Source organism: Ambystoma mexicanum, chromosome 6p (genome assembly GCF_040938575.1).
Source record: "Ambystoma mexicanum isolate Mex_15411 chromosome 6p, UKY_AmexF1_1, whole genome shotgun sequence".
Lineage (NCBI taxonomy): Eukaryota > Metazoa > Chordata > Amphibia > Caudata > Ambystomatidae > Ambystoma > Ambystoma mexicanum.
Window position 1 is genome coordinate 1,449,700,891 of NC_090935.1, and position 24,444 is coordinate 1,449,725,334.

The window sequence follows — 24,444 nt, forward strand, 5'->3', positions numbered from 1 at the left end:
GAGCAGGCACCTGGGCCCGGAGGACAGAGGGTGGCCAGGTGCATGGTGCCAAGAGAGAACAGATCAGCAGGGGGGAGGGGGAGCGAAGGCAGAAGAAAAGAGGAAGGTCTTGAGGTGCTTCCGGAACCAGAGATGGTTCTCCTCAAGTTTTAGAGTGGCCGGGAGCAGTGGTCAAAGTGAGCGGGAGCGGTCGGGAGCTGTGCTCCTATACTTTTTTAAATTACCTTGTACAGCTCCTATACTTTTATTTTAAAAAGAAACCGTTCCGGAATGGTTTTGTTTTAAAATAAAAGTGTAGGAAGAAGTTGAAACCTTCACTTTCAGTGCACTGCACTGAACATTCCGTTAAACAGCAAGTGCAAGTGTTTGGGGGGTGTGTTGGGTGTGGGAGGGGTTGTGGCAATGGGTTTTGTGGGGAGCAGGGGCAGGCCAGCAGGGAACATAGTTCCACTACTTCTTTTCATACACTTCGACCACTGGCCGGGTGGCTGTTCCAGAGGAAGGCCCCAGCCGAAGACAGAGATCTACCCCTAGCTCGTTTCTTTGAAAAACGACTGACCCTGAGGGAGTTAGAGGTAGAGGAGCGAAGAGCTCGAGAGGGGAGGTATTTGCAGAGGGATAGCTGAAGGTATTTTGGACCCAGGCCCCAGAAAGCTTTGTGGACAATGCAGAGGGTTTTGAATTTAATCCTTGCATCCACTGGGAGCCAATGGAGAGATTTCAGAGCTGGAGAGATACGATCCCAGGGCTTGAGGCCAAGGACAAGTCTCGCAGTCCTGTTCTGGATTAGTTGCAGAGGGCGGAGAGTAGAAGCAGGTAGATTTAGAAAGAGGCTGTTATAATAGTCCAAGCTAGAGAGAACCAGAGCTTGGAATACCATGAGCTTGTGGTGAGAAGGAGAGGAAAGGCAGAGTACCTCTGAGGAGGTGCTGTAATAAATTTGACTTTTTAGAGACCTCACAGATGTGTGCAGAGAAGGAAAGGGTGGAGTCAAAGATGATCCCAAAGTTCTTAGAGATATTTATGTCATTTTGCCTGTATCACATTTCCCCACCAGCCGTCCCTCTCCCGCCTCCCGGTTTGCATAGTTCTCCAAGTTCATAACATTTAGTTTTATTCTATTCCCTCTCCCCACCCCTCATCAGTCACACAAGATACGTGGTCTTAAAACAGTTTGTGTTCGAGCCAGGTTACGTCATTACGTTTCTAACTGTTCACATCTGACATAGCAATATAGCAGTATAGTTCAACATTTCCTACAATCCCAAAAGTCAGCTTAAGAGACATCATAGGTACTTGCGCGCATTTTAGTATTGATCTGGCGGCATGGGGTGCTCATGCCTCATCCGCTAGGCTGCAGGTGGGGATCCATCGTGTATGAGTGCCTAGCAGTTCACTCAAGTGATCAGCGAGCTCGATTTTTCCCTGCCGTTTAACGACGGAGCACTCCATCGAGCAGAGTTTGCTGAGTAGAGCTAGCCAGACCTGTATGGTGGGGGCTTTATCTGCCTTCCAGTGGATAATCAGGAGTTTGCAAGCCAAGAAAACGACTATGTGTATTAGTTTCCTGACCATATGGTTGGTATGCCAGTCATCACCATCTGAGCTGAGAAGCATGGGGCCAGGATAGAGTTTGATTGTGGCTCCAAGGTCTCTGGTGGTGAAGTTATGAATCATTCTCCAGTATGCCTTGATCTGTGGGCACGTCCAAAGGATATGGCCCATTGTGCCAAGTGCTCCGCATTGTTGCCAGCAAGGCAGTGATTATGTGAGGCCCATCCTATAGAGTTTACTGGGTGTGTAATATAGCATCTGGATCAATTTGAATTGTATTTCCCTATTACGAATGTTATGTGATGTCCTCATTGAGACCAGTCTCATGAGTTATGAAATGGTGGACCCATTGTTGCTCCAACTGAAGCAATCAATTGGAGGTGCAGATGTTATGCCTATCAGGTCATATGACATCAATAATCATCCATTTAATGTCGTGTTGTGAATAATTATGAGTAACAAAGTGCTGTACCAGCACAGCTGGGATGGTTTGGTTCCGAATTCTAGATCTATATTCACAAATATGCATGCCCACTTTCCTGGTTGTCATACCTATATAGATCTTAGAAAAAGGGAAACAGATCATGTATATTGCATTCCTTGTGTAGCAATTTGTGTAGTGCTTCAGAGTCCAATAGAAGCCGTTGTGTACAAACACTGTACTCCTGATGGTGAGTTCACAGACGCTGCAATTCCTGCAAGGGAAATGCCCAATCACTGTGTTGTGTTGTACATTCTAGCAATCAAGAATAGTGTTGGTATCAGAACTTTGTTTGGCAAATCGAGAGTGCACAATGCTGTCACAGATATTTTTGCCTCTTTTCAGTGTGAACAAAAGATATTCAGTCACAGCTCTGGTAGAAAAAACCAAGTTCCAATGCTTCTTAAGAAGTTTCTTAATCCGTGAGTTATGTGAAAAAGTGGTTACACATACCAATCTATCTGTAGATCTTTGTTTAGACTTTGGAACAATTAGTACCTCTCTATTTGTGAAGTAAGCTCTTTTAGCAGAGTTCTTGAGAAGTTTGAGGGGATAACACCTCTTTGATAATGTGTCTATTAGAGCATTTGCTTCTTTCTCAGTCATCTATAAAGGAGTTTTTTTGCCTGACTATAGGGCAAATTGTCCCTTAGGGCCTTCGGGTGGTGGCTACTGTAGAATAAGGCAGAGTTACGGTCAGTGACTTTCCGATATACTGCAGCATTTATTTATTTGAATTTTGATATACCGCGCCACATGCCCGCAGGCCTCGGGGCGCCCACAAAGACAAAAGACAGAAGAGACTCAGATAGGTAACACCAAAGTTCAGGTCAAGGTTGCATGGGGAGAGACAGCATTAGGCATAAAGCTTGCACTGATGATGGCCAATCATAAGGTGTACAAAAGGCACACTGTCAGGATCGCAATGATGTGAAAAACTAAATTAGCATTTCATGTATTAAGCCAGTCTACAAAACGTTCTAACAACGATGTTGTTTCAGACCAAATGAAAAAATTACATCAATATAACGTTTCTAGCAGTGTATTTTATCCAAAAAAGATTTGTTTGCAAAATTATACTTAACTTCAAAATCTGCCATGAAGATATTTGCTAGGCTGGGCACGGAAGCTGCCCCCATAGCTGTGCCTTTCTTCTGCACGAAAAGCTCCTTCCCGAGGACAAAATATTGTATTGTGTATTTGAGTGTATGACACCACAAGCTCAGAGGCATCTGAGCGCTCACATAAAAACATGTGACACGTTACATAAGTGAATAATACAAACAAACGTTAAAACAAAAAAAGATAAAAGCAGATAAACAAAGAACAAAGAATGAAAAACTGGGACGGGTATGCAATTGTTAGGAAACTTATACAATGTCTACCACTAGCTTCTAACTCAGTGGTCTATCTGAATTTTTTTTAGAAATGCTCAAGAAATATGGGAGGTTACTTTTGCTGCAGTCAACAACTACGCAGTCAACAACTATGCAATCTCTGTTGTCTTTAGAGCACCATTCCTTCACATGAATCCTCTGCAGGACCTTAAAATCAGATAGTCTAATGACACCAGGCCCCATTCTCTGATGCAACCATAGTAATACCTTATTCCCCAGGGCCTCTCTGGGTTCATTCGTTGTCGGTCTCTCAACATCAGTGATGATGATCATTTCTCTTATCAAGGTTAAATCATCTTACATTGTCATCAACAATCTTAGGCATTCAGGCCTCATTAATACAGATGTTCCTAGTGCTACAGGTGTGTTATTTAAAATGAACAGAGCTAGAAGAGGGAGATTGCTCAGATCCAACCATGTGATCAGCAACCACAGCCACAGGACGTATTAAAGGCTGAACCCGGGGACAGCATGTAACCTCTGAAACATTGACAGATTTCACATCGGCCTTAGAATTGCCCCTGTCTACACCTGAAACTGTTTCGCAGGTCATATTCATTGACCCTTGGTTGATACTGCACCCCTTGCCTTCCACCAACTTAATCCAACACAAAACATCCTTGAAGTTATTGAACTGAGCCAGATTAGTCATAATACAATCCTTCATCAACTGCCAATTATCCAGTTTGTTCATCACCTTAGCTAAATTGGCTTGTAAGAGAAATAGCGAAAAGTGGTTTCCAGTGGTCGGGGAGTCATCTACAGAATCCACTAATGTTCCCACAAATGGCTCTTTCCCAGACTGATGAAGCTCCTCCCGTAGTTCAAATTCTCCACTTAAACTAATTAATGGATATGTAGGGGTTTCACCAACATGGAGTAAGGGGACCAGCAGGGGTTTAATAGGACAGATGTTCACTTGTTACCCCATCTGTTAAGTCAGCTCTAGGTTTTCTAAACAGATCTCCCGGATGATTTCAGACCCTCTAGTTTTCATGTTACCTCAAGCAATGTTTGCACATGGCACTCAAGGCAAGCCCCTCCGACAGGCAAATCTCTCGAGATAAGGAGGCGTTAAAGGCTCATCTGACTCTGGTAAACCATAGTTGGGGTCCTTAGTACCTGGGGTATCCTGAAAAGACCCCTTCCTAATACTTGGAGTATCCTGAAAATACCCCATATCAGGCAATCTTAAAGGATAGTTCCGGGACTTTTTTTTTATTGTCCCTACGGTTCGGCCATGTGTTTTTAAGCATAAATCGGTAGATCGTAGAAAACTTTCCTATGGACCTTACCCGACGTTTCGTCCATTAACACACTCGAAATCAGCCGCCATTTTCTGATAATCCTATCATTTCCCCCCATCGACCTGGCTCACCTGCTTTTGCGGCACTAAATCAAATCCCCCGCCCCTGAGCCTGACATCAGCAGACGCGTACCGCCCATTTCCCAACGCCAAAGTATGTTTCGTGTCAACAATCGCTGCACCTCAGCTAATGAAGTGTCGCCATGGAAATGGCAGGATGCCTCTTTCCTCAATAAGTATAAACACACCGTTTCACAACACACAGCAGCAGATTTTCGATTCCATTACTCTCTCTGTGTTACTTTGAGTATTCTGTGACTCGTTTCTGTGCTCTGGTCAGCTACCTTCGCCGCTTCTAGGCCTTGTGAACACCTGTACCATCTCTGTAAATTATTTTACTTTCTTTACCACACAATGGCTACAATAATGCCGTATATGTACGAGCCCGAGTACACCGAGGAAGAACTACTGGAAAGGCAAGCACGCGAAAACGATGGGGATTCGGACGGCAGTTGGGAGGACCAGTCAACGGATGAAGAGCCTGGACCATGTCGCATGGACGGCGTCTCCACCTGGTGCACGTGCAATCGGTGCGAGCTAATGCCAACTGAGGAGGAGAACTGCTGCTGCCGTGAAAATTCCGGGTGCTTGGCCTACATTTCGGAAGGCGAGCCAAGTCCGCAATGCATCACCGAGCTGCCAGAGTTCAGGGAAGCCTGCCTCTCACGGACCGTGTTGAGGATGATGATGGTGCTTATGCACGAACTTCGCGGCACTGTTCGTACGCGTAATCCGAGTAACGAGTAAGTATACTCTGGTTGTGATGTCAGTGATGCCACTACTATTTCATGGTCGTCTCCCACATATAAAATTACATCTACATATCATTCGAATGCATGTAAATTGGTTCCATATTGTGCATTTTCTAGATAGAATTTTTTTCAAAGCAGAATGACATTTTTTACCTGAATCGACAGTGATAAGAAAGTTTTGTCATTTTAATACAGTTTGCATCTTTCTTTTTCACAGGTGGTACAGGCTGGTGGCCTATCGTTGCTTCACTTGGTGGCTTCACGGGAGGCTCGGACGCCGCGTTCGGAGAGTAATACCTGCCTGTGCGGTACTTGCCATTAGACAACATTTCCCCAGCGACAGTGGACAATACCGCAGATTTTCCCTGGATGTGCTGCAACCGGAACTTTACAATGTGTAATGTTTATTATTTATGTTCAATTGAAATTAAGATCTAAAATAAAACCCAACATATATTTTAACAATGGTTGTTTTGATTTTTTAAATGAATCTAGTGTGTCTCCATTGAATAGTCTTCCTGTGCCTTGTCTTGTCACACCACATGTCTCCGGCCAGCATCCTCCCTCACGCTGGCCGCCCACCTTCAATCCAACCGTTGAACCCATATGCAGCAGACATACATATGTTATTTTGCGGGTTGGCATCAAGCCTCCCGGCCTTCCCTCCTCCCCCAAAAATACTTACCACACCACTTTGTTCAAGCGTTGGCAATAAAAGGCCGTTGGATTTTATTGATACAAAACATGGTTATAGGTAAATAATCAATATAGTTGATCATAATAAATCATCCTTTTGGGCACCGGGTACAGAGATGACCCCCTCTGGCCGGTGCCGCCTTGCCACCACAGGCCAGCCTGCTGCTGACTAACTGCCTAGGCATCCAGGGTCTCCAGGGTGAACTGCACCCATATATTCTCCTGGGAGGGTGAGGTATTTATAAACTCACCCCCCTGCCTTCCATGTACTAGATCCTGCAGCCTGCCTCTTACATGCAGTTAGATGGCCTCTCCTTGGTGAGGCCCTGCGGCAAACGAGTCTTGTCTGCACGACCACCGCCCCAATCCACCCCCCCCGCCCTATTAAAGGCAGTTCGCACCGGGGTACTTGCGCTGGCAAGTGGAGCTGTCAGGGAGCGATAAAGGCCAAGAGGTGCCAAAGACCATGTACACTTCAAAGTGGTCTATAGAGCATGGGTTGTTGTTCCCATGTCTACCTCCAGACCCCGTGTCTCCTGCCAAGCATCCCCCCTCACGCTGGACGCCCCCCTGCAATCCACATAAGTGTGTCTCCATTCACGAGTCTTCCTGTGTCTTGTCTGCACGACCACCGCCCCAATCCACCCCCCGCCCTATCAAAGGCAGTTCGCACCGGGGTACTTGTGCTGGCAAGTGGAGCTGTCAGGGAGCGATAAAGGCCAAGAGGTGCCAAAGACCATGTACACTTCAAAGTGGTCTATAGAGCATGGGTTGTTGTTCCCATGTCTACCTCCAGACCCTGTGTCTCCTGCCAAGCATCCCCCCTCACGCTGGACGCCCCCCTGCAATCCACATAAGTGTGTCTCCATTCACGAGTCTTCCTGTGTCTTGTCTGCACGACCACCGCCCCGATCCACCCCCCCGCCCTATCAAAGGCAGTTCGCACCGGGGTACTTGTGCTGGCAAGTGGAGCTGTCAGGGAGCGATAAAGGCCAAGAGGTGCCAATGACCATGTACACTTCAAAGTGGTCTATAGAGCATGGGTTGTTGTTCCCATGTCTACCTCCAGACCCCGTGTCTCCTGCCAAGCATCCCCCCTCACGCTGGACGCCCCCCTGCAAACCGCATAATGCCACGACATATACACGTCATTCATTCACAAACACACCCCTGTTTCGAATTCTTTATAACCCACTTCATATTTCTAATGAGAACTTCTTTGCGCTTTGCTAGTCAACCCGTGAAGGTGCTGGTTATCTGCTCTTCGTCTCTGTGAACTTCCGTGACCACTTCGAGGAAACTCGTCAGTTTGCAACCTGTGAACTGCTCCCTGTTCTACGACAAGAAACTACTCTGATCCCTGCATCTAACTGTTTGTTCGTCAAGGTAAGGCCATGTACCATAATCATTTTGCGTCCAATTTCTTTTCGTTCAAGACAGTACATGCAAGGAACTAGTCACATGTTCTGAGTTTAGTCAAATTATTTTTCTATTTTTTTAAAGTTATTCAAATACTTATCCGCATGTGAATAACGTGTATAGTTCCAAGAACCAAAACAAACCTTGCATTGAACCTTTTATGTGTCATTTAATTTTTTAACACATTGGTATTCATAGAGAATTGTTGATCTTTACTTTTCAGAACTTTTCACAATGCCTGCCTGTTCCATTGGCGGTTGCCCTTCGAAGACCCATAAAAAATCTGAAGGTACTATAATGCATGTTTTCCCTAAGACAATAGATCAGATAAGAGAATGGGTCCGATATTGCGGATATCCACCGTCTGGGCTTGAAAGTAGAGTCCTAGAAGTCTTTGCGGACAAGAGGGGTGATCGATACCGCATCTGCAGCAGGCACTTTAGCTCAGACATGTACTCCACATCATTGCTAATAAAGATGAACACACCGCGAGCGAAGCGAAAATTGCTCTCAACCGCTATTCCCACTCTATTCGTCCACATCCCTCCACTGGTGAGTCAAGTTTACGTATTTATCTCTCGGCCTTGCGGTAGTGTGTAGCATTAGCTAACAATAATTTCCCCATTTATGTATCCACTCAATATGAAGGCGGAAGATTCTCCATCCGTGTCGTTATTGCAGTCATCAACCACTTCAAGCGCCTATCGGGTAATCTTACTTAGCTATTCTGCCACTGACTTGTTTTAGGCATGTAAATCAATAGTTTTAATTTATCGTGTAATTATTTTACCTAATGGTACACCCTTGTACTCGTCCTCTAGTCTTTGTTTTCAGTTATAATTATTGTTATCCAAAATAATGCAAGTACTGTCTTTCAGGGAGATGCTGAGGAGTCCAACGCATTGACGACAACCGTTGATGTCACTCAGATGCTCGAGGTACGTTTCCGGACAGTTCCATCGATGGAGATCATCAGATCTTGCATTCTTGTAGCGTGATTGTTACACACAATGTTTCTTTCGTTTTTAGCCATTGATATGTCCTTCTGTCGTCGCCCTCCTATGTGTCTTCTTTTTTCAATATTGTGTTCATTACTAATGAAAGTCCTATGTTTCAGGGAGTCGATGGAGCATTAGTCCAAGAAGAAGGGGGAGCATGCAGTTACGGGTCGGCGCAACAGCTTGCAGAAGTATGCACCGCAGTTACATCGTCCCTTGATGTTCTTATGCATTTCGAGGTATGGATACTGACAGTTCGATCAAGCGAAATCATATGACGTGATTACATCCGCTATACTTCCTTCTTTATTAACGCAAGTACTATGTTTCAGGGAGATGACGGAGCTTCTTCTACAAGAACATCACCCCTAGTAGTTGATGCAGATCTCTGGGTGGTGACACTTCCAACGATCGAGCAAATCGAATCATATTTAGATATCCATTATTTATTTTAGACAACTGATCATTTGTGCAGGTCTATTTAGATGAGCCGTTGACGCCTGCACAAAGTTTATGTTCTTTTTAACAAAATAGAAAACCATACTAATGCAATTACTGTGTTTCAGGGAGTTACTGAAGCATCATCTTCAATAATATCATCAATGGAAGTCTATGAGGAGCCCGAGGTATGGATCTTGACAGTTCCATCTAACTAGATCAACAATGCGTGAATAATTGTCGTTTGAATGTTCTACACAAAGCGTTCATTCGTGTTTTGCTATTGAGATGTACGTGGGTATTGGTCCCCAAGTACATTTTGTGTTTTCAATATTATTATACATACTAATGAAAGTTCTATGTTTCAGGGAGTCGATGGAGCGTCAGTGCGTGATGGATGTGCTTATCATGAAAATATAGTCGTTGCAGCGCAAGAGGAAGTGGAGACATGCACACACGAGTCGGAGCAACAGCGTCCTGATGTTGAAGTTCGAGGCAAGAAAGTTTCAAAGAAAAGAAAGCAAAAGAAGGTTAGTGTCCTGGTCACTATATTATGTTGTTTTTCACTGTTAATAGTTCAATACTGTAAGTTGTGTTTAAACTGAACATCCCTTTTCCAATATGTCCTCTAGTTGCGAGTGGGTGTACGAACTAGATCTACACAGACAGTGAAGCGAACGAGAGATGTTGCTTGTCAAACCTTTTGGCAGGGACTTGAGACTGGAGATGCATCGTGCCAATGGGAAGAATATGAAGTGATTGACAACGGAGCTATACCACCACCAGCCATTGATAGTGAATGTCCTCCTGGTAGTTCGGATGCAGTCGGAGATCAATTCACAGAATCCACACCCGCAAAAACTAAGACCGCGAGAAAGTTGAAGAAATTGTTTTATTCACCCATCGCCGGAGAAGGAACAGATGTTGCAATGGAAGAGAATGAAGTGGACGACAATGAAACACCATCAATATCACTGAACATAGCGGAAGACGATATCAGAGATTCTACCTTTCATGTGAGTGACATGTCCTCAACGTTATAGGCCGAACCAGCTGGGATGCAGAGTGACAGTATAAGGAAAGAGGCCAAATTCATTGTATTCGATAGTTGTTTGATTGATATTATTATTCGGATGAAATGTGGGCATTCGGTTGGTGGGGAAGTATGTGGGGAGCCATTGATTAATGTGACTCGTGCAATTCGAGGCACTAACCTTAAAATACATGCCACCTGTACAAAATATCATCCTTTCTCATGGTCTGCACAACCCATGCTGGGGCAACTGCCAGCAGGCAATCTACTTTGTGCAGCGGCTGCACTTTTTAGTGGTTCAAGTTTTAAAAAGTTAGAGTCTTTCTTTCAGTTTGTGGGAATCCATTTCATTGCGAAAACTCAGTTCTACAAATACCAAACCGATTATCTATTTCCAGCCATTAGCGAAGCTTGGAGAATGGAAAAAATGTCTATTGATAGTACATTCGCGGGCAAACGGTTCAGGCTAGCCGGTGATGGACAGTGCGACAGCCCAGGATTTTCAGCCAAGTACTGCACCTACCACTTTCAGGACATGGAAAGTAAGAAAATTGTGAGTTCGGTGGTCGTGCAGGTGTCACAAAGTACATCCTCAGTGGCCATGGAGAAAGTTGGCTTTGTAGCATCATTGCAAGAACTACAATCGGGAATGGTGATCGACCTGATAGCCACGGACAGACACGTTTCAATTGCCAAGACAATGAGAGAAGAGTACAAAAATATAAATCACCAATTTGACGTTTGGCATCTTGCAAAAACAATCAATAAAAAAATGTCGGCTGCAGGTAAAAAAAAAGATATGCAAGGTATTTCACAGTGGTCCAAGTCAATCAGCAACCATCTTTGGTGGAGCTCAAAAACATGTGGAGGGTCGTTGGAAATTCTACTGGAAAAATGGCGGTCAGTAATGCTACACTGTAGCAACGTTCACCGCTGGACCACAAACCAACATTTCCACAATTGTGAACATGGCCATTTGTCCACAGAGGAGGCACGGAAGAAGAAGTGGTTGATTCCTTCATCACCCACTCACAAAGCCATTGAAAAGATTGTATTTGATAAAACTATAACAAGAGATTTGAGGGGACTCACGGAATTCTGCCACATAGGAGATTTGGAGGTGTTCCACAATATGTGCCTAAAGTACAGGCCAAAACGATTGCATTTTGGCATGGAGGGCATGATAAATCGGACTCTTCTAGCGGTCTTGGCACATAACCATAATGTTGGCCGTCAACAAAGTAGGACGACCGGAACTTTAGGGACGCTTCGCTACAATAAGGCCTTCACTAAAAGAAGTAAACAATGGGTGATCAAACCAGTGTTTGAGGATATGCAATATGAGTTTATTGAGAGACTTATTGTTGATGTCCTAGATAGGCACATACATGGAGTTGTGAACGAACCTGTGCAGGGGACAACTGCATTGCCATCCAACATTGCCTCTGTTCCATGTCCACCTAAAGCAGAGCTCATTGAGAAATACACATCACGGTTTAAATGATTGTAATTTGATTGTCTGTTCTCTCGAGTCTCCTCATGTCGCAGGCCCATTGAATATGTGTAGCTATGTATTGTGTAAATAAAAGTGATTGCTCTGTGAGTCCTGTGAGATGGCCTTACACTGAATGTAGCTAACTAGGAATGTGTGCTCGTTCAAAGTGAAGGTCAGCTGCTTTGATTTTTCGCTCGGGTGCCGGAATGGCTCACGACTCAGTATAAGGTTCTATTGTTATTTGACCTTGACAGGCCGGGACCATCCCGAAAGACTTCTTTTTGGGAGTGTGGGGCAATAACGTAAGAAACGATAATGAATATAATTTCAGAAACGAAAGCCATTTAATGTTCGTTCATTAGAAGAAATAACGTCGGCATAGAAGGAGTGGTATTTCGGGGCTGCTCTACGCACAGACACAATGGAAAATGCAAATATAATGTAAGTAACTCTTTAGAAGAGTTTATACCGCAATTTAATTACTATACAGTAGCTTTAAAGACGGGTTAAGTTGTACTTGTTCGTTCTATGTGGCATATTGTTTTGTACCGCGCACTATCTTGAGGAGAACCATCTCCTTTTACGGAAGCACCTCAAAACCTTCCTCTTTGCTTCTGCTTTCTCTCTGCCTCTCCCCTGCTACAACTGGTCCACTGTCTGCGACCTCGGTCCTGGGCCCTTCCACTCTCCACCTGCACTGCCTCCCTGTCAACCCCTGCACTGGGGGACTGTCTCAGTACCCTACAGCCCCACCTTGACGTATAATACCCAGTTGCACTGTCCTAGCTATGAAATAATTTCCCGACCTAATATATAAAATGAATAATTTTAATAAAGATCTGATGGTGAGACTAATTTCATTTTTTATGTTTTTAAAACAGGTACATCCTTCATTATTGTATGTGTCACGAGTACCAGACACTGGCGGATGGCTTTTACAACCGCCAGTTGCTTCTCCGCGTGAACAACGTTACCACCCTGACCATTTTATGGGACGATCGCCAAGTACAAGTATGCCCTTACGCGGTACTAACGGCTAGATGCAACATACAGACCGTTGTGGTGGCCTAGTGCCTCGTTGTTGGAACAGCCATGCGATTATCAGTGCGACCGAAGAGCTTATTTTATCGTAAACCAACACCCTATGTACTGCACACGAACATCGCTTGCCTCAAGACAAACTATTTTGGATCGAGAGCAAAAAAAAATGCAAATCGCTGAATATTCTCTAAACATTTGATGTCCAATAAATGTACTTTGCCAAATGTACAATCTTGCCGTTTGCTTTTAAACCACAGTTTCATATTCCGAATTGTGGCGCTGTTTTGTGAGATGATCTAAGACCCTGTGTACAGCAAAGGAACATTGCGTGCCTCAAAACGAACTTTTTGGAACGTGAGCAAATAAAAATGCAAATCGCTGAATATTCTCTAAACATTTGATGTCACATAAATGTACTTTACCAAATTTACAATCTTGCGGTTTGATTTAAAAGTACAGTTTCATATTCCGAATTGTGGCGCGCTGTGTTGTGAGCTGATCTGTGTTGGTTTCCGGGTTCTGTGTGGAGTCGCGTAGAAGACGCCTGGGCGCGTTTGCCTACGCAGCACAGTCACGTCACGGATAGAGGCGGGGAATATGAATGTTTTGATAAAGTCTGTTTCAGGGGCGGGGGATTTGATTTAGTGCCGCAAAAGCAGATGAGCCAGGTCGATGGGGGGAAATGATAGGATTATCAGAAAATGGCGGCTGATTTCGAGTGCGTTAATGGACGAAAAGTCAGGTAAGGTCCATAGGAAAGTTTTCTACGATCTACCGATTTATGCTTAAAAACACATGGCCGAACCGTAGGGACAATAAAAAAAAAGTCCCGGAACTATCCTTTAAATAAGTAGCTGGTTCAACACACTTCTTATTGCCAGGGATCCCAGTGCATACCGATGATGCCTTTGAAAGCTGGGACCTCGTCGAAGGCATTGCTAATGCACCCTTATCTGCTGGATTAGCTCTCAGGTGAGAACAACTTCCCAGAACCTCAACCCACAGATGTGGCTGTGTGCTAAAGCAATGTGGAGGTGACGCACTGTCGTTTATGAGGAAGTTTGGAGACCAAATAGTGGAGGCACTTGAAATATATAAGGCTCAGGCTTGCTCAGCAGTGCTTCATGGCGTGGAACTCTTGGGGCATACAACATCGAACTCTATTACAGTAGGCGAAACAGGCTTTTTGAAAAAGTTTGCTAGGCGTGCCAAGGATTGCGCCCACAGTCCCACCAGAAGTGGGTTTGTAACTGATCCAGAATATGGCCCGGCAAAAAACTGCTTTTATTTTGTTTACACATTAACAAAATGAAGATTTACAGTTTCATAAAAGGCCTTTCTGGAAAATTAGTAACCAAGCAGAAGGCGTACAGTGGAAAGGGTCTTATTTTGTTAAGTCATTTTTATTTGACCTGGAACATAGATATTTGTGGAATGAAAACGTATATATGTCGGCGGAAGATTGTAATAAGGTTAAGGCAGTCTTTGCGTGATGGTAAATGGTATATCTTCTTTTTGGCTCTAATTTCTGATCACAATCCTTTAAATAATTTATGCATGAAGACATCGTGGGGTCGCAAGGCACATTTATGCTGGATGACATGTCCCCGAAAACGTGCACTTGACCTATGGATCCGATTGGATACTTAACCATCTGCAAGTGCTGTGGCCAAATGGCAGCATACATGACTAAATAATTGCACTTAATGCGCTTGAGTAATAAAAACGATTGTTCATTTCCTATCATTTTGCCCTTTTTATACCAGCTTCAGAAACAAGATTTGTACACCTTAGATTAACACCCTGGAAGGGGGACTTGGCCAATCAGGATGCTGGGGGGCGTTAGCCAATCAGGATGCTCAGAGCGTGGGTTGTATTGTATGGAAGCCTGTATTCGGTGACGCAGCTGACTAGCTCCCACTTCACTTCCTCCCCCGTGTAGATCCGAGGCGGGTGCTAAGGATGAGTCCAACTTTTGTTTTTAAAACAGGTTGTTTGTTCTTGGTCATGCCATGGGTCCTAAAACAGGTGCCATAGGGCAGGAAAGAGGTTGCATGTAGGTATGGAAATGCCACAGCTACCTCAGAACTTCCAGGCCTATGCCTCATGGATGCACAATCACTGTGGTGACCGATGTGCAGATGCCCTCCCACCGCCTAGCCAGAAACATAATGGCCATAAAAGAGACAGGCCTCCCACCACACACTTCATCCACAAAGCAGCAAAGGTTCTTTGCAAACTTGGTCGAGGAGTCAGTCCTAGGCAGTTGGGAGCCAGCAGTGCTGTGCAGTGGAGGCAGACGGGAGGGGCTGCGGAACAGGATACATCTAGTACAGAAAGGCTTGTCCATGATGAAAGGGGCACCATTTCTAGACAATGTAGGGGCAGAGTCTATAAGACTTTTCTTTTGCTAAAAATTGTAATCAATTAAATGCAACAAAAAAAAAACATTCTTGCCAGGGCAGGCATCAGGCAGCAGCAGACGTCCACAGGTATGTGTAGGTTGAACACACATGGGTGGACTATCATGAGGCGCTGGCATAGGGGCAAAGCACAGCTATGGGTCTCCAGCAAAGGTGGTCTGAACTTTGCAGTTGAGATGGGTCGTTTTTTAAGTGCTGCTCAGATACACATCTTTTGCACATGTGTACAGTGTTACAGCATGTACTCAGTCTTTTCCTGATATAAATCTGGGCCCATCCTTAATTAATTCAGCAAATCACTACACACGTGATGACGCACAGCAGTAATGGCTATGAATGCCAGGAAATAACTAGGGATTGGTGAATGGTGGAACTATTCCTGGAATGTTTTCTTCGGGTTCATAACATGGTTATTCATGTGTTTGCTGAAGTCCAAGGTCTAAATTCTGGCAATGTAAAGGGCTGTTTGTTCATCACCATCAATGTTAGAGCGGATTTAATAAAATTCCCTTATACAGACATGTGAGAGTAGATTAGGCATTTTTGAGCTAACAAGCCACACATGCCACAGGCCAACACAGTAGCCATCCCTGGAAGTTCACCTCTAGCTGAAAGCTGCTGAGTAATGCACTGTGGGTATGCAAATTATCTGAAAAGCAAGCTTTTGTTCAATAAAATAGCCTTCATCCTATAGGGCTGAAGGATGCAACGTCTGTGGGGAAGGGAGATGTACATTTTTCTTATTTGTTTAACCTTCAAGGCCACTCTCGAGGCATTTTAAATGTGCTGTCACCTGTTTAAGGCTTAGTTTAACATGGGGGTAAAGCCAGTGTCGTCTTGAGAAATCTTGAGGGTATTTTTGCCATTTAACTGCGAGATTTCGCTTTTTGGTTCATTATCCTATTGTTTATTTTTGTTAAATGTCAGGTTCCTCCTTTCTCCCTTGCCTTATACCACCGAGGGCCTGATTCTAGGGTGCGTGCAAATGTAAGAAAGTGTTCCTCCATAAAGGAGGAACACTTTACTTACCAACACCATATTCTGATGAAGAAAGAATGTGGTGCAGGGACATGAAAGTCTCAGCTTTTGCATGTGCTTGATTTATGGCTTGACAACAGCCCTAGCAACCATCAGGAATGCAGGGCAGCCACATGGAGGGGATTCTCCTCCCAGCAGCACTGGTTTAGCACGACAAAAGGGGTAAGAAAAAAGGTACCTATGAGGTGCGTTAAACTACACTGCACACTTTTCCCCTTTATAAACAATGCAATTTTAAGACTGCAGCACCACTTTTCTAGTTTAATGAAAGTTTAAGAAAACTTTCTTAAACTAGATAAGTGGCAGTCTATCAAGAAATGCTCACAATGGGCCTCATCAGGACTTCGGCGGTAATGCCGCGGGTTATCCGCCGGACGTAAATAACGCTAACCCCAAGGCCCCCGGCGTATAATCCGCCAGATCACGAGTTATCGTGCACGCGCCCCGGTCCATGGTGGTATCGCGAATAGCGTGAACCTTTAAATCCGGCGCACCGTGCGCTAACGCCATACCGCGCTCATAGCGCACGGGCAACGCGTCACCGCCGGAATGGGAAATAAAGCGGCGGCCATCTTGGAAATCACAATCCGTCGGATATCACAGCCCCTGGAAGCCATCCACGCCATCCAATCCCAAAACACCCAGAGCGCAGTGCACCCCAACCACGCATGCAATCTTGTCACTCCAATATTCCCATGCAGTGTACCTCCATACACACTCCCAACAAGCACCACATGGCGACTGAACAGAATGCAAGTTGAATGCGTGATTGATACTGTCCTCAATCACACTTGTTGGCATGAACTGCATCGCACAAATATATGTAGCATTGAACTCAAACCACACCCTATGTACCCCACAGGCACACGTCGATCCCAACGGGATGTAGATGATGGGGAGGAGGCCACACCAACACAGCGCCCACGGCAGCGCGCCTCCACCAGCACCACCACCCCACAAAGAGGCCGTATGGAAGGGAGACGACCCAGGCCAACACCCACTTCACCCCAACGCAGCCCCAACAGACAGCAGCAGTAGCCACATGGCCGCAGGGAGGCCACCGCCAGCTCGCCCCAAGCCACCAGTCACAGCCCCGATGCTGAGGGACAGAGGTCTGGATCTGAGCCCGATGTGGGAGCAACACCTCCACGTGGCCATCATGCCGGAGGACAGCACTCTCCCGGAAGCAGTGAGGCCGAAGGGATGGTCACATCCCAGGGAAGCCCAAGCCCAGGCACAGACCATGCACTAAGCCGACATGTGCCTGTGCGTTGTGTCTGCACACCACAGCTGGACGTGGACACGCCATCATATGGCAGCCCAGAAGACCGGCACTCTGAGCCAGGCAGCCCAGTCCAAGCTGGCACCATGTCGCCATGCAGCCCCACCCCCCCGACAGCACACAAGTCGCAGGCCAACACATGACACACCAGGGGTGCCCTTCGTCACTGGGGCAGCAGTGATGGGCCTACTCGACATTATTGAGGCCAAACAGGCCAGGGTGGAATCAATGGCCAAGGTGCAGAGCCGGCACATCAAGGCTGTCAGTGCATCTATACGGCATGGGTGCAAATACATAGCGCGGGACAATGCGCACACACGCAGAGTCTTTGAACAATGTAACGCTGCCCTGACAGGCTTCGGGCAACGAGTGAGGGAGTTGACGGAGGCAGTCTCAGCACTTGCTGAGCAAACAAGGGAGGGAAACAACCTCATGCGACAGCACATGATGGCCGCCCCTTCAGTCCCTTCGACATCGACCACACCCACAGAGGGTTCCCTCGAGCCATCTCCTAGGTGCAGGTCCATGCACCACCTAAGGGCACGCTCACCAGAGGGGCCCAGAAAAGGAAAGCACCCACAACCATCCTAGTGGTGCATGGCATCGTTGTTGGTGCCCTGATAAGACACATGTGCCTATTTGCACAGTTGGGGGTAGTTCACTGGGGGCAGGGGGGATTGTATGCTGGGTGTTTACTGGGGGGGATTGTGTGCTGGGTGTTTACTGGTGGGGAGGGGGGATTGTGTGCTGGGTGTTTACAGGAGGGGGGTTTGTCGGACGGAAAATAAATCATGTTAGAAAAATCACAATGCATGGACAGTAGTGATTGTTACTAATGCAATTTAATGTTGAAGTGACATATATCCAATTTACCCATTACCCATTTCTAAAAGAATCCATCTATCAATCCCTGTCTTTCCAACCTCCCCTCCCTCAGCCCAATCCTTTGTGCATGTTCAACACCTTCTGGCACTTCATCGCCCTCACTACCATCCTCAGGTGGCTGCACATGAGCATCAGGGGGCAGTGGCACATTTCTGCGACAGCAGATGTTGTGCAGCATGGCACATGTCAGTACAATTTTGCCAACTTTTTCTGGTGCATACATCATTGCCCCTCCCGTGCGGTCGAGGCACCGGAAGCGTGCCTTAAGCAGTCCAAATGCCCTCTCCGCACAGATCCGTGTACGGGCATGGCCAAGGTTGTATGCCCGCTCCGCCACCGTGTGTGGGTGACGCACAGGGGTCATGAGCCACATGTACTGGGGATATCCAGAATCACCTGCAGGAGAGAGAAAGCCGGTATGGGGACAAGGTAAGTCCAGTGGGTGTACAGAGCTCTGTCATCAGTGTGATTTTGCATTATTTGTCATTTGCCCTATGACATTGTGGAGTGTGCTGTCCTACAGGCACGATTGAATCAATGGGGTACTCTCCACTCGGGACGCCTATGTTTCTGTATGTAACAGTACTCATTCACTTGTCGAAAGATAAGGGGGCCCTTCCATCTACTTCTGCATGACAGAAGTGGCTGCCTCATGTGTCATTGCAAATCCATTTGGCTACAGTTGCATTTGCTGGTCGTCACTATTCTGTACTGTTCTCCATGCATTTCCCTGGCCATTTTGGGGACAGTGTTCGTGGGATGTACATTGTCATTACTCAGCCTACTTATGTGTGGTGCATTTGTGGATGTGCCAGCTTATGGTTTGGAATTTCATTACTGTCGGATGGCCAGGGTGGGATTTCTGTACTGTGTCAGTGTTGGGAGCCATGGTGCTACTCACACAGGAGGCTTTATTGTGGTGGGGCTTCCATATATCACTGTGCCGCCACATGTCTTACATCTTGCATGGGTGTGTTCTGCTGTGTTGGACATGTCCAAGGTTTATCGTGCAAGGTGCTTGAATGTGAATGCTGCAGTAATGCTGCTGCCTATTGGGAATAATGGATTCTGTGACAGGCACCATCAGTTGTGGATTGACATGCTTTATGGTATACATTTGTACTCACTCAGTAGCCATGTGTTTTGGCCTCAGTGCCTTTCCATGTACGCCGGCAGGGTACTGTTGCGCAGGACCATGGAGTCGTGGGTGGATCCTGGGTAGCGGGCACAGCAGTGGCTGAAGGTGAGGTCAGGACCACATGTCATCTGCACGTTGAGGGAATGGTACTGTTTACGGTTTCTGTAGACAGCCTCATGTGCCTGGGGTGGTACGAGTGCCACATGTGTGCAGTCCAGGGCTGCTATTACATTCGGGAATTGGGCAATGGCATAGAGTTGACCCTTGAGCTGGTGCACCTGTGCCTGTGTGGCTGGCAATGCAATCTGTTCGTTCACATGATTCAACAGTGCATCAAGCACCTGTCCCAGCATGGCACTGAATGTGGACTGGGCCATTCCATGCATCATGGCAACGGTATGTTGGCAGCTGCCAGTCCCAAGAAATTGAAGCACAGACACGAGCTTCACTAGGGGAGGTACTGCCGTGCTGGTGGCTATGCGGCTGCCAATGTCACCCTGGATTGTGTCCAGCAACTGGGTGATGGTTGCCCTGTCCAGCCGATATTCTGTCACCAATTGACCATCAGTCAGGGCCCATGGTGTTGGCCTGACCCTGGGGATGGCTGGCCGCCTTGCTGGTGCTGCTCTCCTCCTCCTTCTCCTCATCCCCACTGCCCCCTGCACTCCTAGGGCCCTGGCCTGGTTGGCTGGCCTCTGTAGCTCCAGGCGCAGCAGGTAGAAGTCAACATCAAGGCTCCCGGCTCCAAATGGCAGCATGGTGTTGGGGAGGGTGTGTTGTGCATGGGTGGCTCCTTTGTAGGCCTCTGATTTGCATTGGTTCCTCCTGGGCCCTTATTGCTGTCTCCTCCCTGCTCCTGCTGGTGTAATGGTGTTGGGGAGGGTGTGTTGTGCATGGGTGGGTCCTTTGTAGGCCTCTGATTTGCATTGGTTTCACCTGGGCCCTTATTGCTGTCTCCTCCCTGCTCCTACTGGTGGAATGGTGTTGGGGAGGGTGTGTTGTGCATGGGTGGCTCCTTTGTAGGCCTCTGATTTGCAATGGTTCCACCTGGGCCCTTATTGCTGTGGCCTGTGTTCTGTTACCTCCAGCTTTCTGCTGGAGGTATTTTCGGCAGATTATCCGCTGCTTTTCTGGCGCTAATAGCGCCTACGCCGGACTCGTGATTGCTGATGTTTTAGCGCGAATGGTTCCTGGCGCTGTTATGGTCGGCGCTTGTACAGCCGGCTGTACTTGCACCGGCTGTAATGGCGCCCGCGGTATTTCGACTCGTGATCCGACAGACCCGTAAAATCGGTGCTAATAGCGGTACCGCCGATTTTAAGGGTTACCGCCAAAGTCGTGATGAGGCCCAATGTTACTGGAGCACATGTTTCCCCCACAACGTTTTTTTTAGCAACTTTTGCTGCTGTAAAGCACGACATCTCCCCTCTAATTTTTCCACCCACCAAAGAATGATGGTGCTGGAAACTGCAGGCGAGAATCTATATTTCCACACACTTCGTATCACAAGCTCAGAATCAGGCCCAGAGTGGCTGTCTGATTCATCTCCCAAAAAGTAGGTATTTTGAGAATCTTTTCATTTTTAAGTGACATTACGCTGTGTAGCTGTGTTGGCATCTGCTCTAACCATGTTGACATAGTTTCACCCAAGTTTCGTTCCACATAATATTCTAACGCATTATCTATTTTGCGCTTTGATGTTGACATTTGGGCGATACTTTTTTATGCGAATTGTCTTGCAGCGTTCAATGTTTTTTAAAATATTTTGCCTCGCTAAATTGATAGTCACAGAAAAGATCAGTGCTAAACAAATCGAAAAATCAAACCCAATGCATTTAATACAAACTCTGTGACTGCAACAGTTGGATGTTATGAACTGTTTCACGTTCTTATTTGTTGGGGGCATTTTCTGTGGGCTAGTCTGTACATATTCTCTTGTTCTCCACTACATAGTCTTGTGTTTGAGGTGTTCCTGATCTCTGATCTGTACATTATCTTCCTTTGTGCTTCCACTTTGGTGTGTCTGTGCATGCTTCCCTGTGTTTTACTGACAGTGTTTTGACAGACTTTTGTCTGTCTTTGTGTGATATTTTGATCAGTGATTTCCCTCCTTCTCTGTGCAGTTGTTTTCTCTCATCCTGTGACTCCCAATCCATTTGTCTGTTACCAGCGCTTGTTTTCCACAGTTCCTGCACTCTGATGTATTTCTCTTACCTCCCTGCTCTTGATTCAGGAAGTTCATGCTGTTGGTGCCCACGGTGCTCCATGGTGGGACATCGGAACAGGCCTGCGTTGTGTTCCTCAACCTCAATGAGACCATTTCATTGAGCGTGGTACTGGAGTCCGAGGCGGGAAATGCCACTCTCATACAGAAGGTCATCAAAGACCCCAACGCGTTCCAGTGCACACCGTTTCAGGTGAGCATGACCTTGGAAGCATGTGTACTCATAGGTAGTTAGGAAGTCTGTACCTAGCAAAGGAGCAATACTTGTGTTAAAGGGCAAAATATATAGGCTCTCATTACGAGTCTGCCGGTAGGTAACCCGCCAGTGCTACCAGCGGGTTACTGGCAGACTCGCCTTACCGTTACCAGCACCCGATATCACAGTGTTACGGGGATATTACGGGTGGCAGCAACAGCGGTAAATTGCCATTCCATGGAGTCCAATAGGACTCCATGGAATGTCCTTGCCCCATTTATCGGCACCGGAAGTAGCAGTGCCAGTGATAGGGGCAATTCTTTGCTATTAGGGGCATGAACTCCGGCAGGTCAGGCCTGATGGTAGTTCCCTGCCCCTACCCGCAAAGTCAGAGTGAGCCAGTCCAGAGTCATTCCTGTCATTGTTTCTGGACCGTCTTGCTCCTAATGAGGGTCATAGTCTTGCATATTAACAGCTGAGGGAGCTACTTGGTGATGTGCGCTATGCATATGTAGCTCAGTGATTTATCTTTCACGGAATGAGAATCATAGGTTACATCTCCATTTAATTGCCGTGATTTATTTGTAAATCTACAGTACAGAGCGCATGAAGATTGGCCAATAGCCCGCTGACTATAGTGATATAGACTTTAGTTGCCAGTGAAAGAAATCCTGAACATGGTCAAATCCAGTTGAATTATTGGAGGAGGATCAGTGCAGTACTTATCTTGCAGTGAACTATTTTCCAAGGTCAAAAATGCAGGCCCAAGAAGCCTCAGTAGTTGTCACTGAGGGTTTGGTAGGGCAGTTGAAACATGGAGGTTCTGACGTGAACCAGATGCCAGTTCTTAGTAAGGTCGAAAATTAATTTGCAAGTCGTCAAAACCCAAACTGTGCCCAGATGAACTTGTGCATGCATAACATCATTTTCATGCCGCCCTTTCAGTAGACAAGCTGCACACCCACCTCAGAGGCGTGCATGAGGGATTGGTTAGAGAAGCATGGTGAGTGTTGACGTGGACATAGGCATTGTTATGCTGTAGCGTGACTTTGGGCTAGAGACAGAGGGCGGAGACTTGGAACCGGATAATAGTGAGGGAATGGCCCAGTTTCCAAGGTGTGATGGAATGATAAATGTTTGGCCATGAGTCTAATAGCAGACGAGTGTTCTATAAGCAGGGGATTAAAACAGGCGCTTTATTGAAGGGAAGATCATGTGACGAAGATAAGAGAAGCACATAGCATGAAAAGGGTTCCAAGTATAGGCTGCCACAATATCACGCACAATGGGAAATGCTTAGCGATTTAGATTCTAGCACCTTCCCTGATAGGGACCCAATGAAGAGCTGCAAGGTAGCGCGATGTGTGGTCCTGTGGATGGGCTCCCACGACCAGCCTTGATGTTGCATTCAGAATCAACTGTAATTGATCTAATACATAATCAGGTGAAGATAAATAAATGAAACTGCAAACATCATGTTGAGATGGCATGGTGATGCTCAAGAAGAAAGCTTCAAAGTCAGATGGAAAGAGGAAGGCGAGCAACAAAGAAGCAGAAAGACCTCCTTTAAAATACAGTACAAGGACCTGGCAACTGCTTAAATCTGCAGCGCAAACAAAAGGGAAGAATTAGGATGAAACCCCAGGTCCCTAACACTCAGGGAGTTTCCACTGGTCACCTCATCACCCACAATGAAAGGCTTTTTATTTAGTTATGTTTCAGAGAGTGACTGCAGATCCACTCCCTAATGGCTCACAGGCAATCCCTGGAGGAAATGTGTTTAAAAATAAATTGTGAACAAATCGGATTTGAGCTAATTTATCCGAACAAACAATATAGAACCCACCTCACACTGTCCATTCATGAGGTTGTAAAACTTTTTCCGACTCAAATCCTTGCATGAAAAGTTTTGTATAAATAGATGTGAGCATGGCACCCATGGCAGTACCAGAAACCTGTTTGTGATAAATCATCACAAATCTGAAATAATTATTGATTAGCACTGTGCTTAGAAGTACTAATAAAGTCTCATGGTTGACATCATTGATCTCACCGTTTTGTAATGTGACTCTTGCCACAGAGTTAGCACACTTATTGAGGGATATTTGTATGGAAACGCACCATGCCTAAAGTAAATAGGATGCTTTAATTCCACCACCTTTCTTTTAGAGACAAGGCACCTGCTTGCCCCAAGGGCTGCAATTAAACATTGATGTAAATAGATAGGGATTTGAACACAATTGATTGGCCTGGTGGATGCTCTTCTAGATTACTCGGAATTTCTAAAGTACTCAGCACATAATGGGTGTGGGGTATGTTTAACTACAAGATACTATCAAGTATTATCTTTTTTGAGATCCCATCCCAATCTAGTCCCCATGTTACTCTACTTTCAATTACCGGTTGGCATTTCCCAACATGCAAATGGCTCTTTGTGCCCATCTGGCTAACACCACCGGATCTGCTGCCTCGTTTTTCTCACAGGCCCCCTCAGCCATCTGAAGTATCTCTGTGAGCGGGTCAACAATGCCCAACATCTTGTCCTGGAAAGATCACCAGGGCCTGTCCAGGCCTTTCCTCACATCTTT

General features: G+C 46.1%; 1 protein-coding gene across 1 annotated transcript in view; it reads left to right on the top strand.

Moving 5' to 3' along the window:
* LOC138510506 (alpha-2-macroglobulin-like) overlaps positions 1-24,444 on the top strand; it is a 1,041,624-nt gene that overhangs the window by 82,589 nt on the left and 934,591 nt on the right. The window contains exon 2 of the mRNA XM_069626208.1: positions 21,670-21,853. Within this exon, the coding sequence (XP_069482309.1) occupies positions 21,670-21,853 (184 nt within the window). The remainder of the gene's footprint in view (positions 1-21,669; positions 21,854-24,444) is intronic.